This window comes from Bufo bufo, chromosome 1 (assembly GCF_905171765.1).
Source record: "Bufo bufo chromosome 1, aBufBuf1.1, whole genome shotgun sequence".
Classification (NCBI taxonomy): domain Eukaryota; kingdom Metazoa; phylum Chordata; class Amphibia; order Anura; family Bufonidae; genus Bufo; species Bufo bufo.
The window spans coordinates 462,349,173-462,369,572 of NC_053389.1; the positions used below are offsets into that span (position 1 = coordinate 462,349,173).

At 45.2% G+C, this 20,400-nt stretch overlaps 2 protein-coding genes across 3 annotated transcripts in view; one reads left to right on the forward strand and one right to left on the reverse strand.

Moving 5' to 3' along the window:
* Positions 1-12,761, reverse strand: part of CEP290 (centrosomal protein 290) — a 210,964-nt gene extending 198,203 nt beyond the window's left edge. Inside the window, exons 1-5 of the mRNA XM_040408592.1 lie at positions 12,529-12,761; positions 5,750-5,867; positions 4,796-4,873; positions 2,871-2,940; positions 1,668-1,714 (exon numbers count right to left, since the gene is read on the reverse strand). Coding sequence (XP_040264526.1) covers positions 1,668-1,714; positions 2,871-2,940; positions 4,796-4,873; positions 5,750-5,851 — 297 coding nt within the window. The 5' untranslated portion in view covers positions 5,852-5,867; positions 12,529-12,761. The remainder of the gene's footprint in view (positions 1-1,667; positions 1,715-2,870; positions 2,941-4,795; positions 4,874-5,749; positions 5,868-12,528) is intronic.
* Positions 12,762-12,932: 171 nt separating this feature from the next.
* TMTC3 (transmembrane O-mannosyltransferase targeting cadherins 3) overlaps positions 12,933-20,400 on the forward strand; it is an 81,839-nt gene continuing 74,371 nt past the window's right edge. For both annotated transcript variants that reach the window (XM_040408604.1, XM_040408614.1), the window contains exon 1: positions 12,933-13,174. The gene's annotated coding sequence lies outside the window, so the exon portion shown is untranslated. The remainder of the gene's footprint in view (positions 13,175-20,400) is intronic.

The window sequence follows — 20,400 nt, forward strand, 5'->3', positions numbered from 1 at the left end:
ATCACCATGGTAAAAGATCATGTGATGGATCATGTGATGACCGGAGTGACGTCACCACAGGTCCTTTACCCAGGTCCTAAAGAAAGGAGACAGAAGGAGATGCCGGCCTCTGCGGTCAAGTGGATTAAGGTGAGTTAAATTATTAGTATTATTTTTTTTTAACCCCTCCAGCGCTATCTTACTATGCATTCTGTATTCAGAATGCTATTATTTTCCCTCATAACAATGTTATAAGGGAAAATAATAATGATCAGGTTCCCATCCCGATCGTCTCCTAGCAACCGTGCGTGAAAATCGCATCGCATCCGCACTTGCTTGCGGATGCTTGCGATTTTCACGCAACCCCATTCACTTCTATGGGGCCTGCGTTGCGTGAAAAACGCACAAAATAGAGCTTGCTGCTATTTTCACGCAACGCACAAGTGATGTGTGAAAATCACCGCTCATGTGAACGGCCCCATAGAAATGAATGGGTCGGTATTCAGTGCGGGTGCAATGCGTTCAACTCACACATCGCATCCGTGCGGAATACTCGCCCGTGTGAAAGGGGCCTAAATGTTGAGCTGGATTTAGACGAGCCGACTGCATTCTTCTGAAGGAAGCGTTCATTCCTGACAGCCGGCTGCCTGTTCAGTGGAGGAGACCGCGCATTTACATGCAGCGATCTCCTCCACAGTATGGCTATAGCGATCACTCGTCCTCATACACAGTCATGGTTGCCAAGCAGCAGACCACTGTTTAGACCACACAATATGCTGCCCAGGAACTATGATTAGTGGTGCCTGCATGGAGGACGGAATCATCCGATGAACGAGCGGGTGATCGGTGGCACATTTACATAGGCAGATTGTCTGGACGATTATTGGCTCATGTACATGCAGCTTTAGACATCATACACAATCTTAATCCCAGATAAAGATAAAGGGGATTTACATTTTATAACTAGAAACGGTGTCACATCGCTGGCACTCTCATAGAAAATGCCTTTTCTTGTCTGCAATTGCGGACAAGAATAGGACATGTTCTATTTTTGTGCGGATCCGCAAATGCGGACAGCACATTCCGGCCCCATTAAAAAAGGAATGGGTCCGCACCTGTTCCACAAAATTGTGGAATGGATGCGGACCCATTTTGCGGATGTGTGAATGGACCCCAAGCCATTTCCTGTGCATTGAGCCAGGACCAGGAACTGGAGAGTGGTAGGGGCTGGAGTAGCATTGAAATGGCAACTCTTCACCATGTAATGCCAGGGGCCCAGTAACAGCTGGAGCTGCTGGGTCTTAGCAGAGCCAGAAGTTAAAACCACCACCAAAAGGTCTTGCATGACCTTATCAGGGGAGGTATAATGTGTAAAATTATAAATAAAGTAAAGACCACACAAAATAAAAATGATAATAAAGTGTGAAATACAAAAAGACAATTTATATATTTTTTTTTTACATTTTCCTGCATATAAAAAGCAAAAAAAAAAAATACATAAAAATAAAGCCTGTTTAACACAGAGAAAAGAAGCAAATATTATATAAATAACAAATAAAAAAAGTTATGGCTTTTTATGCGGAATGTACTAAAAAACAAACAAAAAAACCCCACTAAGATTTGTCAGTAAGGGCCGAAACATAATAATCATCAATAGGTAACGTTGCTGGATGGATTGTAAATCTTACCTCCATTTCATTTTCCAGTTGTTTCATTTTGTTTCTTAACTGGTTTTCTGTTAAATGAAACAGAAAATATTAATATTGGCGCCAAGTAAAGACATATTCTGCATATTGCACTTTAGTTATAAAATTATTGGCCAAGAAACCTACATGGCATGTGCTATATTGCACACAGTGGGGAAGATTTATCAAACTGGTGTAAAGTAGAACTGGCTTAGTTGCCCATAGCAACCAATCAGATTGTACCTTTCATTTTTCACAGCTCCTTTGGAAAATGAAAGGATGAATCTGATTGGTTGGTACAGGCATTTTCCTTTACACCAGTTTTGATACATTTTCCCCAGTGTATACTACCTGTGGGCCTCCCTATACGATGCCCTGTGAGGGTTTTATAGTACATCAATACCATGTAAACCCTGTTACTTTCTCCTAGAGACTTTGGTTCAGTCTTTTACATCTAGAGACTGACCTTATCCTCCTGATAGATCATTATTAGATTCCTGGGACCCCCACTGATCAGCTGTTTCAGGCTGCCACAGTGCCGGAGCCAGTATAGTGTATGAAGATGTGACAGACGGTTCTCTACAACGTGTAGTAGACGCGCTGGGTACCGTAGCTCAGCTCACCTGCAAGTGAACTGGACCTGAGCTCGAAAATGCCAGCCCCGGAAACTGAAAAGTGTGAGATAGTTGATTGGTGGAGGTGCTGGACTTCCACCGATCTGATACCGATCACCTACCCACTCACATCTCTTTGACATATCCCAATATGCTAAAAAGATGTGAGCGTTACTCAAAACACATTGCACTAACACGGAAAAAACTGAGCAACACAACGCAATCAAAACTGACTGAAATTGCGTACGCACTTGCATGATTTTCCCTGATCGCAGACGCAAAGCATATGGACCTAATCCGGACACGCTCGTCTGCAAGGGGCCTTACACTGATGAGCTATCCCCTGGAAAGGTCATCAGTATCTGATCAGTGGGGCTCCGACACCCGGGACCCGTGCCGATCAGCTGTTTGAGAGGGCAGTGGTGCTCGCAGTAGCAGCGCGGTCTTCTCACAGCTTAGCCTAGGCCATGTCACATCACATTCATCGGTCACATGGCCTAGGCGCAGCTCAATGCCATTGACGTGAATGGCGCTGAGCAGCAATACCAAGCGAAACTATGATAGAACATGAACACCTTTCATGGCTATTTACCAGTCTTCACTTGCTCTTCTGCCGCTTTCCCTGCTTCTTCTAATACAACCTCAACCTCCTGAGATTTTATCTATGAAAACAAAGTTAACATTAAGATGACAGTAATTGAGACATTATAAATGCTGTGAAGGAAACATGAGTCAATGTGACTAAGCTCAACATAATGTCCCTGCGGCAGGCATTTAGGACGGGCTTGTGATGACATATCCAGGCCTCAGGGACATTATTAAAACAAAAAGGAGTGTGTTTATGGAGCCTCCACAGTGACTGTGACCACACGTCCGTGGTCTGTTGCGGATCCGCAACACACCTGCCCGGCCCCCCTATAGAAATGCCTCTTCTTGTCCGCAAGCTGCGGACAAGAATAGAATAGGACATGTTCTATCTTTTGCGGAGCTGCGGACCTGAAGATCAGGGCCGCGCTCCGCAAATGTGGATGCGGACAGCACACTGTATGCTGTCCGCATCCATTCCGTCCCCACAGAAAATGAATGGGTCCGCACCCGTTCCGCAAAATTGCGGAACGAATGCGGACCCATTTGCGGACGTGTGAATGGAGCCTTACAGGTACATGAAAGCATATAGCATGTGAGGCAACCAAAGTACCTATTTTACCTAATACCACTACTATGAATACTTAAAGGGAACCTGTCACCATGAAATGCAGCCAGCATGTTATAGAGCAGGAGAAGCGGAGCAGAATAAGATATAGTTTTATGGGAAAAGATTCAGTAAAACTTGTAATTTATATATTAAAATGTCTGGCCTTTTCTGAGCTCAGAATCCAATGGGCAGTCTTATCAATGACTAACAGCCTTCCTTGCATCAGTGTGTATAGATAGATACTGTAGCTGTCAATCAGTGATAAGACCGCCTACTTGGCTACTGAGCTCAGAAAGGGCAGAGATGTTAAAGAATAAATTACTGCTCAATCTATTCCCATAAAACTATATATCAACCTGCTCAGCTCCTCCTGCTCTATAACATGCTGCCTGCAGATTGCACTGCATTCTCATGGTGACAGTTTACTCTAACGGGGTGGTCTCAGATAATGAATACCCATAAATGCTGTACATACTCTTTCTCCAGCACCGGTCCTTGCGCTGCTGGTTCGATCCTTCTCCTGCTGTTTACTTACAGACTGCAGTGGCGATGTGCAGGCATATGGCATGTGACCACTGCAGCCAATCCTGTCCTCAGAGGACAATGATTGGCTGCAGCGCTCACGTGCCATATGCCTGCATGAAGAATACACAAAAATGTAAGATAGGACAGCACCACTTACTTGGATACACTCAAGCAACTATGCGGCGGTGCTCGTGGCGTCAGGTCTCGGCCTCAGAGACCCCCAATAGACCATCAAAAAATAAGGAAGGTCACGGCACTCCAGAAGCAAATTCAATGTGTTTTAATCCACCAGATATTCAGCAGCAACGTTTCGACATCCGTCTTTATCAAGCTACGGATGTCGAAACGTTGCTCCTGCATGAAGAATGCCGCAGTCTGTACATAAGTACTTAATTTTAGGGATTTTAAGGATTCGGGGCATGGCTTCAATTTATAATTATCTTAGACAACCCCTCTGAAGGGTTGCTGAAAAGGTTTCAGAAAATGCCCCTAAACCCGCCTCCAGGTAGAGAATAAAGAGAGATGGCTCTGCATGTTCACAGCTCTCTCCATTTACTTCTATCAGAATAACCGAAAAATGATGATGCTCAGTTGTTTCCCGTAGAAGGCCCAGTGGAAGCTGAATTTTAATGTTAAGTACATCAGCCCTTTCTGTATTTCACTTTTACTTACTGGTGTTATTAGGGATGTCTGCACGACTCCCTGACACCATATCTAAAGGCACACAATAGTATGGCTGACGTACGAAAGTAAAGCTATATTTAATACAATCGGTTATGAGAAGAGTTTCTTCAAACCTTCATTAGAGACTGTGTGAGTCGGAAAAGCTGTATCAGGTTTTCATTGCTTTCTCCTTTTAAATCACTGCCGTTCACCTGTGAGAACACAAAATACATGAAAGGAGCGATGGACCAACACAACTCCGGAGATCAGAAACAGTAAGAATAACACCAAACTAAATATTTCCAGAAAGTATCAACTCCGGAGATCGGAAACGGTAAGAATGACACCAACTAAATATTCCCAGAAAGTATCAACTCCGGAGATCAGAAACGGTAAGAATGACCCCAACTAAATACAACCAGAAAGTATCAACTCCGGAGATCAGAAACGGTAAGAATGACCCCAACTAAATATAACCAGAAAGTATCAACTCCGGAGATCAGAAACGGTAAGAGTGACACCAACTAAATATAACCAGAAAGTATCAACTCCAGAGATCAGAAACGGTAAGAATGACCCCAACTAAATATTCCCCAAAAGTATCAACTCCGGAGATCGGAAACGGTAAGAATGACACCAACTAAATATAACCAGAAAGTATCAACTCCGGAGATCAGAAACGGTAAGAATGACACCAACTAAATATTCCCCAAAAGTATCAACTCCGGAGATCGGAAACAGTAAGAATGACACCAACTAAATATAACCAGAAAGTATCAACTCCGAAGATCAGACACGGTAAGAATGATACCAACTAAATATAACCAGAAAGTATCAACTCCAGAGATCAGAAACGGCAAGAATAACACCAACTAAATATAACCAGAAAGTATCAACTCTGGAGATCAGACACGGTAAGAATGATACCAAATATAACCAGAAAGTATCAACTCCGAAGATCAGACACGGTAAGAATGATACCAACTAAATATAACCAGAAAGTATCAACTCCAGAGATCAGACACGGTAAGAATGACACCAAATATAACCAGAAAGAATCAAACAGGGCTGGAAGATAAAGCCCTTACCTGTGACAACGTCTTCAGCATTTTCTCTGCTAACTTTTCTTGAGAAGAAAGCCCGTCTGGATCAACCTTCATCAGCTTTCCCCAGTCCAAAGTCGGAGCCATCTTGAAAGGTTGGTGTCTATAACAAATAAACAGGATTATATGACTAGCATGTGAGTTAAATTAGGATTAGCATGGCTGCAGGTCTTTAAAGGGAGTCTTTCACCAAATATGACCATTACAGACCACTCAGATCAGGTTCTCCATTACTTTCCCCAGATTACTATGGTACCTTTCATATTGCAGTCCATCGCCGATTTGCTCCAAAAAACACTTTTATACCATATGGTAATTAGCTATTTTATGTGCCCAGGGGTGGTGTTCATGCGGCCGGTGCCCAGGCCCCTCTGCGCTTTGCTTACCAAACCCCTCCTCTTTCATCCCTCTGGCCAGCCCTTGTTTAATCTGATTACTTCTTCCTCTCCATCTGAAACCCCATGCCTCCGCTGGCTGGATCGGGTTGCGCAGGCTGGCACATGCGCATTGAAAGTCCCTGTTTCTCTGCCCATAATGGGCAATGCAGTGCTCACGCGCCGGGAATGTGTGGAGCGGCGAGGACACGGGATTTCAGACGGAGAGGAGGTAATCAGATTAAACAAGGGCGGGCCAAAGGGGTGAATGAGGAGGGCTTTGGTAAGCAAAGCGCAGAGGGGCCTGGGCACCGGCCGCATGAACGCCGCCCCTGGGCACATAAAGAACCTAATAACCATATGGTATAAAAGCGTTTTTTGGAGCAAATCGGCGATGGACTGCAATATGAAAGGTACCATAGTAATCTGGGGAAAGTAATGGAGAACCTGATTTGAGTGGTCTGTAATAGTCATATTTGGTGAAAGACTCCCTTTAAGGTTAAGAAAGGGCTTCCACCGAGGGGAGTCAGTGCTTCAAGGTAATCTCTTACTTCTAGCAAGCGCTATCTGCAGGATTACATGCGTAGCACTGCTGAAACTGACCTCAGAGCGCTACTTAATATCTTGATGCGCTGCCACCACATATCTCTGCAAAGCTCCACTGTAATACCTTGAGCTGGAGATCAGGAGGTCCTCTCCATTATGTATTACAGCGGAGCTTTGTGGCAGCACAGCGGGGTACCGGGGGAGTATAGACATATAAAGTGGCAATCTGGAATCAGCGTCACTAGTACTACTCACGTACTACTACTCTCTCAGTGCTTACTGAGGCGACAGATTCCTTTCAGTGTATCCCTCTACTGTTCATGTAGGATTTACGCTGCTCAGAATTGTCCTAACACCAGTACCTGTGAAATGCCATTCATTTCAACTGCTACTCTGCGCGGGCATGAGAGTACCAGCAATGTCAGTGGCAAGTAGTGTAAAAGAACACCTGGATTCACGTTATACTAGTATACTAGTGTTGATATTTCATTTATGTGTTATTTGTGTTACTTTGTCCTTTGTATGATAATACTCTTTTGGGGAATGGCGCTAATCAATAAAGGGTACACTATATTAGGACTAGTTAGTATTTATCCATCCATTTTATGGATTTTTTAGCTTATCTGGTTGCTATATTGCAAGAGTGCCAAACCATACTAGTGTTGTGTTTTATAAAAAGTGTGAAAGGGGCAAAGTGTTGTCGTCTGGTCACCCCAAGCAGATGGCTGAGGTTCTGCTCGCAGAAGATCACCAATTCTGAGGATACGGCCACACTGCCGAACCTTTCCACAATGCAGTAGGCACATTATTTGACCAGTGGTGGGGGATTTATCCTACAGATTTTATGTAGTGGAAATGGAATTCACCCTTGTCAACACAGAGGATGAAATCAACCTCAAAATCGTTTTTTTCTGGGAGTAGTATACGGATGACCGTCCTCAGGATAGGTCATCAATAGCTGATCAGTGGGAGTCCGACTCCCAGCAGTTTTACGGTTCTCCAGCTAGCAATGCCGTACATTGTAAAGCAGCTGCACCTGGTACTGCAGCCCGGGCCCATTCACTTGCCATGGGACATCTCTGGCCAATGAAGAGGCTGTAAACTCACCAGAACACTGTGGGGTCTTCAAATAGCTGATCGGTGGGGGTGTCAGGAGTCAGACCCCACCAATGAGATATTGAGGACCTAGCCTGAGGACCACTCGTCAATATTGTACTACCAGAAACCCCCTTTCATAAAATCTTATTACAGAACTGACTTCATGTAGTCAGAGGAGAGCTCTGATCATGAAATGCAGCTCTATGGAAGCTCTCAAATTTCTCTGAAGGCAATGAGCCAAACCATCATAGGCAGAACAGGTTATGGCTGTTGATATCTTCTGACTGGTATGCTGCCAAAGTGAGGAGGATCTGCTTGCATGGCAGAACGCTACCACAGCTAAACAAGCCACTGCAGCCATGACGATATATCATAGGGTTACTATGAAGAGCGGGTTCAGATTGATCATAATCTGACCACAGGTCACACCAATCATTTCCACACTTGTTAGAAGATTCCCTTGATAATAAGCTGGTTGCAAAGTCTACCCCTGCTGGGACCCTCCGGTGATCAGCAGTGATATGCGGGGACAAATTCTGCTTCACCACCTCAGGGACAATGAAGACAGTAGACAGTATCCATTCCCATCAATGGGTTGTCTACAAAGTGGCGGACAGATCCTCAAAAGTGAGGGACGCTCGTAAAAAAAAAAAAAAAAAACCCTCTACTCTGAGATGAGGAGGCTAAACTGAAGACCACCACCTCCAATAACTTAGAATTCCCTAATACGGTATAGAAATGGGTTTTCTGGACCTTTCTGAATCTATAAAAGGGGTACTCTAGGTTATAGATGTTGATGGCTCATCTTCAGGATGGGTCATCTATATGGCCCCTTGCAGACGAGCGTGTCCGGATTAGGTCCAAATGTGTTGCGTCTGCGATCAGGGAAAATCGTAGAAGTAGGTACGCAATTTCAGTCAGTTTTGACCGCGATTGCGTTTCGATGTTCAGTTTTTTAATCACGCGGGTGCAATGCGTTTTGCACGCACGTGATAAAAAAAACTGACTGTGGTACCCAGACCCGAACCCGGACTTCTTCACTGAAGTTCGGGTTTGGGATCGGTGCTCTGTAGATTTTATTATTTTCCTTTATAACATGGTTAGAAGGGAAAATAATAGCATTCTGAATACAGAATGCTTACTAAAATGTGGCTTTGGGGGTTAAAAAAAATAATAATAATTGACTTACCTCATCCTGTTGATCGCGCAGCCGACATCTTCTTTCAGGATCTGCCAAAGGACCTTTCATGACGTAATCGTGATCACCACGTGGTGATCCTTCTATCTTCATTCAGCAGGACATGCGCCGACGTCACCGTGCTCACCACTTGGGGAGCACGATTACATCAAAGGTCCTTTTGCAGGTCCTGAAAGAAGAAGAAAGAAGACGATGCCGGCTGCGTGAACAACAGGATGAAGTGAGTTAATTATTTTTAATTTTTTAACCCCTAAAGCCACATTTTAGTAAGCATTCTGTATTAAGAATGCTATTATTTTCATTTTTAACCATGTTATAAGTGAAAATACAGTAAATTGACTTATCTATTTACTTACATCATCTCCTAGCAACCATGCGTGAAAATCACACCGCATCCGCACTTGCTTGCGATTTTCACAGAGACCCATTCATTTCTATGGCGCCTGCGTTGCGTGAAAAACGCTGAATATAGAACATGCTGCGATTTTCATGCAACGCACAAGTGATGTGTAAAAATCACTGCTCATCTGCACAGCCCCATTGAAGTGAATGGGTCCGGATTCAGTGCGGGTGAAATGCGTTCACCTCACGCATTGCACCCGCACGGAATTCTCGCCCGTGTGAAATGGGCCTATCAGATAGGCGGGGATCTGATTTCCAGGAACCCCGCCGATCAGCTGTACGAAGAGGCCACAGCACTCAAAGAGTCTCTTCCTAGGCCACTAACGTCACATTCATCAGACCAGAAATACTAAGCACAACCACTATCCAATATATGGCACTGTGCCTGACAAGCTGTAAGGAGGCCATGACACTTGCCGGAGCAATGTGGCCTCCTCAAACAGATGACTGCCTTAGTATGACTCCTTTTAGACAGGGCTCTACTGGGGCACCCATAAAAGGTATGTGCAGTGTCGGAATGGCCCACCAAAAGATCCTCTGGTGGGCCTAAGCTGTGACAATAATGGACCCCTAGGGTGGGCCCTCAGAATCCTTTCCTCTGACAGGCCCGAGGGACTTCAGCCCGATGCTGGGTGCGTGGGGGCCTTTACTGCACCTTGGTATGCCACCTATCTCACATGGAAGCAAATGGAGATTTCATTTTCTCGGCCAATAGAACGCTAAAGCACCTAAATCTACATGCAAGTGCTATTTCTATGCCGCCCTCATCACTTTCCGAAAAGGGGGCCTTCCTGATTCCATCACTCCCCCTCAGGTCTCCCAGCGGCAACATCTGGTTTGACACTGGTCACGTGACTGCTGCAGTGTCATCCATGCATCATGTGACCCAGTGACAGGTCTCATAGGTGAGCCATCAGTGCTGCAGTCAGCCAATGAAACCCAAGACCTGAGGGGGCAGTGATGGCGCTAAAACACGACAGCGGAGTCAAGATACGTATGATTCCTATCACAGGTCCGGCCACGCTGCAGAATAGGTCCCCAGGGGTGAACAACCCCATCCTTCAGCGACACAGGGGATGTTGGTCTTTGATCATTTCTACCCATTGTCTCTAATGGTCTCCAGGTCCAGGTTCCATGAGACGCAGACCTAGCATGCACTGAGTTTCTCCCAGAGGGTCCATGTGGAGAAACGGAGGTGTGAATAGCGCTACCTACCTCCATAGGTCCATGCGCCCACTGTATACCCAGTAAGTCAGTAAAAAAAATAACGTAAAAGGCTGTCAGGAACCATAAAGGGCTCCTATGCTGCCCTCCATGACCCAGGTCAGCTCTAGGGATACACATACAGTCAGGTCCATAAATATTGGGACATCGACACAATTCTAACACTTTTGGCTCTATACACCACCAAAATGGATTTGAAATGAAACGAACAAGATGTGCTTTAACTGCAGACTGCCAGCTTTAATTTGAGGGCATTTACATCCAAATCAGGTAAACGGTGCAGGAATTACAACAGTTTGCATATGTGCCTCCCACTTGTTAAGGGACCAAAAGTAATTGGACAATTGGCTTCTCAGCTGTTTCCTGGCCAGGTGTGTGTTATTCCCTCATTATCCCAATTATAATGAGCAGATAAAAGGTCCAGAGTTCATTTCAAGTGTGCTATTTGCATTTGGAATCTGTTACTGTCAACTCTCAAGATGAGATCCAAAGAGCTGTCACTATCAGTGAAGCAAGCCATCATTAGGCTGAAAAAACAAAACAAACCCATCAGAGAGATAGCAAAAACATTAGGCGTGGCCAAAACAACTGTTTGGAACATTCTTAAAGAGAAGGAACGCACCGGTGAGCTCAGCAACACCAAAAGACCCGGAAGACCACGGAAAACAACTGTGGTGGATGACCGAAGAATTCTTTCCCTGGTGAAGAAAACACCCTTCACAACAGTTGGCCAGATCAAGAACACTCTCCAGGAGGTAGGTGTATGTGTGTCACAGTCAAAAATCAAGAGAAGACTTCACCAGAGTGAATACAGAGGGTTCACCACAAGATGTAAACCATTGGTGAGCCTCAAAAATAAGAAGGCCAGATTAGAGTTTGCCAAACGACATCTAAAAAAGCCTTCACAGTTCTGGAACAACATTCTATGGACACATGAGATCAAGATCAACTTGTACCAGAGTGATGGGAAGAGAAGAGTATGGAGAAGGAAAGGAACTGCTCATGATCCTAAGCGTACCACCTCATCAGTGAAGCATGGTGGTGGTAGTGTCATAGCGTGGGCATGTATGGCTGCCAATGGAACTGGTTCTCTTGTATTTATTAATGATGTGACTGCTGACAAAAGCAGCAGGATGAATCCTTAAGTGTTTCGGGCAATATTATCTGCTCATATTCAGCCAAATGCTTCAGAACTCATTGGACGGCGCTTCACAGTGCAGATGGACAATGACTCAAAGCATACTGCAAAAGCAACCAAAGAGTTTTTTAAGGTAAATAAGTGGAATGTTATCCAATGGCCAAGTCAATCACCTGACCTGAATCCGATTGAGCATGCATTTCACTTGCTGAAGACAAAACTGAAGGGAAAATGCCCAAAGAACAAGCAGGAACTGAAGACAGTTGCAGTAGAGGCCTGGCAGAGCATCACCAGGGATGAAACCCAGCGTCTGGTGATGTCTATGCGTTCCAGACTTCAGGCTGTAATTGACTGCAAAGGATTTACAACCAAGTATTAAAAAGTGAAAGTTTGATTTATGATTATTATTCTGTCCCATTACTTTTGGTCCCTTAACAAGTGCGAGGCACATATGAAAACTGTTGTAATTCCTACACCGTTCACCTGAATTGGATGTAAATACCCTCAAATTAAAGCTGACAGTCTGCAGTTAAAGCACATCTTGTTTGTTTCATTTCAAATCCATTGTGGTGGTGTATAGAGCCAAAAATGGTAGAATTGTGTCGATGTCCCAATATTTATGGACCTGACTGTACATGGCACACTGCTGGGCAGCGAGGTCACTATGCTATGGATGCCACAGAGATGCAGGCAGGAGAGGCGATGCCACTGAAGCTCACAGACAGCACCCTGGCATCCGCAGTGCAATGCCCCGGTGCCCACTGTCCTGTCTGCATGGACTCACCGATGGTCTCCTTATCCAGTGAAGATGTACCTACTGCCCGATCTGCCTCCTTGATGTTACAGGTCACCACCTGGACTGCGGGTACCGGGCGGCATGTCTCCCTGACGGGGCTCAGATAATTTACATGACCACCCGCAGCCTCAATATGCCCCTTATATTGATATCAATCCAGCCCTGGCGCGTCACCGCAGAGGAAGCCGGGAAAACTGGAGGCTGAGTCGCGTTGCTAGGATACGGCATTAAACAGCGAGCTGCTCAGGAGGATCCCTCCTCTGCGTCCTAACGGCGGCCAGCGTGTCACGCCTCGTTATGGGTCGCGTAGCCACGCCTCCTGGGAAGTGATTGACGTCTTATCTATAGCGATTAGTAACCTTTCCCTCAGGTCAGGGTGCGGGCCCCGTCAGCACTCGTCCACAAGTTCATGGTGCTGTCAGCAGGTGACGGGCGGTGAAGCCGCTGCTGTGTGCCCGCCACTTCCTAGGCAGCTCCGTGAGGTAACATCCGGGTGTTTGAAGCCTGGAGGAGGGGCTTCCTTACCTCTGTCATGGCGGGTCTCACAGCTCAGGGAGAAGCCCATTGAAGCTCATGTGGATGTCAGGACTGAGCAGTGAGCACAGGAGGAAGCTTGAGACACCGCGAGAAGCTAGTAAGTGGCACAGCCTGAGCCGGGCGTGTGGGCAGTGCCCATGGGCGCTGTACTGAGGGGCATTAGCTGTCAGGGAGGCATTTACTAATCTCCTCTGACCCGGGGACGTATTTACGCCCTGTTTTCCATACACCAAGATCAGTCATGATCCTTATTAACCCCATAATAGCAGGATATCCTTTGTTATTGAGGGCAGCCTTGTTCACACTCCTTCTGAAGAGCGGCCATCAGGCAGCTTCACCATCACTGATCTCTTCCTGAACAGTTATCAAAGCGCTCTGTCACCAGGACCAACCCTACCCGCCATATAGCCTGACGCTGATTAAAGCGATACCCGTCTTATGTCTGTCGGTGGAACTATCTGAGCACCAGGAGGCAGGCCTATGGGGTGTGAGCACTGCTCCAGCTACGCCCCTGGTGCTCCATACAGACGCCCCTCTGCCTTTAGATTGACAGCGCCAGAACGGCACGTGCACACAACCTCTTCACTGGCCAGGATGAAGCCGAGCGCTGTCAATCTAAAGTCAGGGGGTGTCATTATGGAGCACCCGGGTGCTGCTCGAAGCCCATAAGCCCACCACCTGGTGCTCGAATAGGTCATTTGCATCGTTTTAAAAGTTAAAAAGTAAATTTTTCTCCACAACGAAACCACCGACCGATATAGTTTTGATCAGCATCATCAACCCTACCAGGCTGTATGTCTGGTAGGGTAGGGTTGATCCGGGTGACAGAGCTGCTTGAATGAAATTGATGTATCCTCCGAATTTTCGGTTTCAGATTAGTAATGGTCCGACTCTGGCCACCCCCGCTGATCAGCTGTTTGAAGCGTTGTGAGCGCTCTCTACATTGTAGACAGTCTGTCCTCTGTCATCCCTTCCCAGTAGGCACGCCGATGATCTCGCCGGTATCTGGAGAGAAAAGGGCTTCTTATAATATGCAGTGTCGTTGCTATGTCTCCTATGCTATGGCAGTGAAAGCATTAACGCCTGGCCCTGAAGTCTCACTGGAACACGTTCGGCACATGCGCAGTAAAGAGAGGGAGATGAGCAATCGCTGTCTTTTTACTGTGCATGTGCTGAACGTGCTCTAGTGATTTTGTTTTCACTGCCTAGCCTATCTGTCACAGTGGTAGGGGAGTGGAGCTTTAGGGTGTAGTGGCACCGCCCTCGTTGCACCTAGTAGGTAATTTGCATATTATAAGACTCCTTTTTTTTCAACACATTTCTGCCACCTATGGAGTTACTGGTGATATCGTCAGATTCTGCAGACAAGAACTGATCTACAGCGACCAACTGTCGCCTACTTATAAGTGATGACAGAGGCAGTTTAAACCCCTTCACGCCTGATGACGTACATGTGTTTAAAGATGGCGCCCGCTGCGGACACCATAGCCGCCTGCTTCTTTTAGCAGACACCCGCGGCTAATGTCCGCAACCGGCAGTAATGCCGATCGCGGACATTTAACTCCTCAGATGCCGTGGTCAATCCTGACCACGGCATCTACGCGTGTTCCCCCGTGTGGCGATCCGAGGAGCCGAAGCGTGTGTGCAGAAGTCCCTGTCTTTATGAATGACAGGAGGCTGCTGCATAGTATTTCCTATGGAGCCCTTGCCTGTAATAGGGCTCCATAGGAAAGTAGTGAAATCATAGATTCCAATGCAAGTGCATCGGAGTCTATGATAATATCAATCAAAAAACATAAAAATTCAAATCACCCCCCTTTTCCCAAAATAAAAACTAAAAAAATACACCTCATGGTTGTCGCAATGTATTCCCCAAAAGAGCCCCATACAGCTCCGTACACATAATAAAAAAAAAAGCTATAGGGGTCAAAATATGGCGACAAAAAAATAAAAGATTATTATTTTATTTTTTTCACACATTTTAATTGTTTTATCACTGTCAAAACGCAAGAAACACTATACATATAAGGTATCGCCGTCTTCGTACTGACCTGTAGAATAAAAGTAACTGGTCACTTTTATCGTACTTCATAAATTAAAAAAAAAAACTTAACTGTGGTGGAATTGCTTTTTATTTTGCAATTTCACCCAATTTGAAATTTTTTTTCCCCGCTTTCCACTACATTATATGCAATATTAAATGGTGGCGTTGGAAAATACAACTTGTCCTGCAAAAAACAAGCCCTCATATGGCTATGTGAACAGACAAATAAAACAGTTATGGCTCTGGGAAGGCAGGGAGAGAAAAAAAAAAAAAAGCTGTTAAAGGGGTTCAGCAAATATAATTTATCATGTAGAGAAAGTTAATACAAGGCACTTACTAATATACTGTGATTATCCATATTGCCTCCTTTGCTGGCTTGGTTCATGTTTCCATCACATTATACACTGCTCGTTTCCATGGTAACGACCACCCTGCAATCCAGCAGCAATGGCCGTGTTAGTGCACTGTAGGAAAAAGCGCCAGCCCATGTGCGCTCCCACGGTCCCGGCCTCCAGAGAGCACCTTCTCCTATATTGTGCCAGCACAGCCACCTCTGCTGGATTACAGGGTGGTCGTAACCATGGACACGAGCTGTGTTATAGTGTGATGAAAAAATAAATCCAGGCAATGCGGACAATCACAATACATTAGTAAGTGCCTTGTATTAACTTTCTCTACATGATAAATGCCACTTGCTGAAGTGAGACAACCCCTTTAAGTGAATGGGAGGAATGCTGTTTTTTCCTCTTAATGGAGAAAACAACAATAATACTGCCACTGAGTTTTTACGTTATAAATTTTTCAGCACAAATAACCTCATGACTTTATTCTCTGGGTCAATACGATTACAGGAATACCAAATACACCTATGGGGGGCCTCATTTACAAAGACTGGTAATTTACACCTTTTTTCCCCTCGGAGGATGATGAGGAATGTGACTTGTAAATTAGGTGCACCTCCAGCAATCTGTGCACCTGGAGTGAAAACTACTCTGCACCCTGACTGGGGTAGTTTTTACACCGCTTTTGTGCTGTTTTACAGGCGCAAAAGTTAGTAAACTTGTCCGGGCTGAAGTCTCAGAAAAGGCTCTTACAACTATTTTTACACCAAAAACCTAGCAAATTTTTATTAATTTTTTTACGTTGACGTTTTTTTACATAACTTTATATTTCTTTCTGTGGAGCTGTATGAGGGCGTGATACTTTCTGGACGACTTGTCCATGTGAGAGCCGCGCTCCTGCTCCGCACAGTGTTTTAACTAGTCTGCCGTGACCTCCAGAAGAACGCACATTGGTGGTCACTAACAGGTTAAGACATGAAGCTGAGCCAATCTGGAAAACGTCCAGAACTTTGAAGATATCCTCAAGTGCAGTTATGGAATCCATCAAATGCCATGATGAAAGTGGCTCTCAGGACACCAGAAGACAAGTTCATTAGTTATCAGCCTCAGAAACTGCAGAATAGCAGCACCTCAAATTAGAGCCTACATAAAGATCTACAGAGATCAAGAACCAGACACATCTCAACATCAACCGAGGAGACTGCGAGAATCAGGGCTTAGTCACTGTACTTTCACGCATTTTTCGTTTAATAGAGAATGATATAATTGTCAAATTTCTAATTCATATCATTTAAAAATATGCCTGTATCCACCTAAAAAAAAAAGCTGTAAAGTCATGGCCACTAGGGGTCTCACTTCTACCTAACTTGCAGTCCACTGCTTGTTGTCAGGCAAGATTAATCCCTGGTAACAGAAACTCAGAAGATGGTTTACAGGAAATGGGGGCGTGTTGGAGCTAGCTGAGCTTCTATCACAACATCACAATTGCCTCCTGCTTTTCTGAAAGTTTAATTTCTCTCTCTTTTTCTGCTTCCTGAGCTCCCTAGAAGAAAACAAACAAAGGGAAGGGAGGTCACTGCATATATTGCTGGCACTATCGAGAGAAGGGAGACGCCCACTGCTTGTGAGAGAAATGCATCTAGCTGTGCAGCTGAAACTGAATAATATGGCGGAAACAGGCTTTAGGGAAGCACAAACATAACTGTTCCTTCATAGTTATGATTGTACAAAGAAGCACAACCATCACGCTTTAATGGTAAAATTGCTACAAAGAAGCCAGTATTGAGGAACAACAAAAATAATAGAATTGCTTGTTTCAAATAACAGGAGGAATGGACATTAAACCGGTGTAAGTTTGTACTTTGGACTGATGAGATAAGGTTTGAGATTTTTGGTTCTAACCACCATGTCGTTGTGACACACAGAAAAGGTGAGTGGATGGTTTCTACATGTGTGGTTCCCACCGTGAAACATGGAGGAGGAGGGTGATGGTGTGGGGGTTCTTTACAGGTGATACTGTTTTATTCAAAATTCAAGGCACACTTAACCAGCCTGGCTACCATGGCATTCTGCAGTGACATGTCATCCCATCTGGTTTGCCCTTAGTGGGACCATAATTTAGTTTTTCCACAGGACAATGACCCAAAACACACTTCTGGGCTATTTGACCAAAACGGAGAGTGATGGAGTGCTGCGTGGGATGACATGGCCTCCACAATCACCCGACTTTAGCCCAATTGAGATGGTTTGGGGTGAATTGGTCAATAGAATAAAGGAAAAGCAGCCAACAAGAGCTCAGCACCTCTGGGAACTCCTTTTAAGACTGCTGGAAAACCATTCCAGGTGACTACCTCATGAAGCTGACCTAGAGAATGCCTAGGGTGTGCAAAGCTGTCCTCAAAACAAAACGGGGCTACTCTGAAGAGCCTAAAATATAAAACGTCTTCTGGTTCAACACTTTGTTTACTACTTAAAGGGGTTTTCCAACTCTTTATAACTGATGACCTTTCTTCTTGAATGGTCATCAGCATCTGATCGGTGAGTGTCACGCGAACCTCTGTCAATAAAGTTACTTTCACACCAGTGCATTTTCTGGATCCGTCATGGATCAGCAAAAACACTTCCGTCATTATAATACAACCGTCTGCATCCGTTCTGAACGGATCCGGTTGTATTATCTTTAACATAGCAATGTCGGATCCGTCCTGAACACAGTTGAAAGTCAATGGGGGACGGATCCGTTTTCTATTGTGTCAGATTCTTTGTGTCGAAAGAATGGAGCGTTATCTATTCTGTATAGTAAAATTGGACCACGTGGGCAATGCCATGAAGAGGCCTTAACAGGGGAATGTTGCACCAGTCCTAATCCTGGGATTCTGGTGTGGGATGGCAAAATGTTTTGTAGCAGGATCCCTCTATTCTTCATTTTAAGTACACTAACAGCTCAGTGTTGCATTGATTTAGTCGTGGAACCAGTGGTACAGCTATTTCTCCAAAGTATTCCAGGACAATGCTAGGCTGCATGTTGCTCATTCCGCTGTGAGCAGACTTCTTGGCCTAAACGTGCTATGATTGCCTCCAGCGTCTCCGAACTTGTCTACCATCAAGCACCTATGGGACATCATTGTTTGGCAATTGTAAAGGGAGCTGCCAGCAGCAGATCTTGATGATTTGTGTGCCCAAGTGCATTCAGCGTAGCAGAACATTCTTCAGATGACCATTAATAACCTCATTGATAGCATGCCAAGGCATGTACGTTCATGTATTTCTGCGCGTGGTGCTCATACCGGATACTGGAAAAAGACTGAGATATTTTCTTTCCACTTTTTTATTTCATTTAAATATCATTAACATGTCTATTAATCCAGTGATTTCTAAAATTCAGACTTTTCTTTCTTGGTGTTGCAATTTCAATGTTGAGTAATGTACAGTGTGTATGTATTCGGGGACATTTTTATAATTGCCTTTTACACATTTTGGGCTAAACATAATTTTTTCGATTTTGTTCTTTATTAAATATTCAGCCGTTCTTTCACAAAAGGTTAACTCAGGGCTCAACAAATCCTAGGTCGCCATGGCGATCAGGAATTTGGTCCTGGCGCTTGGGTATTTGTCAGCCTTTGTCAGCCCGTTTTCAAAGGTGCACGGGCAACGGATGCGGAGCGCCGGAGGGGGGCCCGTTCTGTCCGGAGGCAGCAGGAGTGGAGATGAGCGCCTCCATTGTGGAAGCGCTCATCTCCATATTCATCTGTGTCGCCGTCCTCAGGACAGCGATACAGATGAATGATGCAGAGGAGCAGGGGAGAGGCGTCTCCCTTGCCCGTTCCTCTGATAGGCTACAGGCACTAGGCCTGTAGCCTATCAGAGGCCGGTGCAGGCGGCGCGATGACGTCATCGCGCCACCTGAGCCGTACAGTGCGGGACACAGGCCGGAAGAGGCCTGCATCGCATCACTGACAGCAGCATAAGGTAAGTATGTGAATTTATTGTTTTATTATTTATAAACAAATCACAGTGGTATTTATAGGGTTACGAAAAGTATCAATATATAAATTACAGAGAAAAATGACTTTTCATCTAAGGGCCCTTTCACACTTGCGTTGTCCGGATCCGTCGTGCACTCCATTTGCCGGAATTACACGCCGGATCCGGAAAAACGCAAGTGAACTGAAAGCATTTGAAGACTGATCCGTCTTCAAAATATGTTCAGTGTTACTATGGCACCCAGCACGCTATTAAAGTCCTGGCTGCTATAGTAGTAGTGGGGAGCGGGGGAGCAGTATACTTACAGTCCGTGCGGCTCCCGGGGCGCTCCAGAATGACGTCAGAGCGCCCCATGCGAATTCATGACGTGATCCATGCGACACGTCATCCATGAGCGTGGGGTGCCCTGACGTCACTCTGGAGCGCCCGGGGAGCCGCACGGACGGTAAGTATACTGCTCCCCCGCTCCCCACTACACTTTACCATGGCAAACAGGACTTTAGCATCTTGGCAGCCATGGTAACCATTCAGAAAAAGCTAAACGTCGGATCCGGCAATGCGCCGAAACGACGTTTAGCTTAAGGCCGGATCGGGATCAATGCCTTTCAATGGGCATTAATTCCGGATCCGGCCTTGCGGCAAGTCTTCAGGATTTTTGGCCGGAGTAAAAAGCGCAGCATGCTGCGGTATTTTCTCCGGCCAAAAAACGTTCCGTTCCGGAACTGAAGACATCCTGATGCATCCTGAACGGATTTCACTCCATTTAGAATGCATTAGGATAAAACTGATCAGGATTCTTCCGGCATAGAGCCCCGACGACGGAACGCAAGTGTGAAAGAGCCCTAAAACATAACTTTTACTATCATTGGTTAAAATAATACCCCATCTTAATATATATGTTAGGCTACGTCAAATAAATAGACAAGGCCTTACTTTGGACGTATCAGGATAATG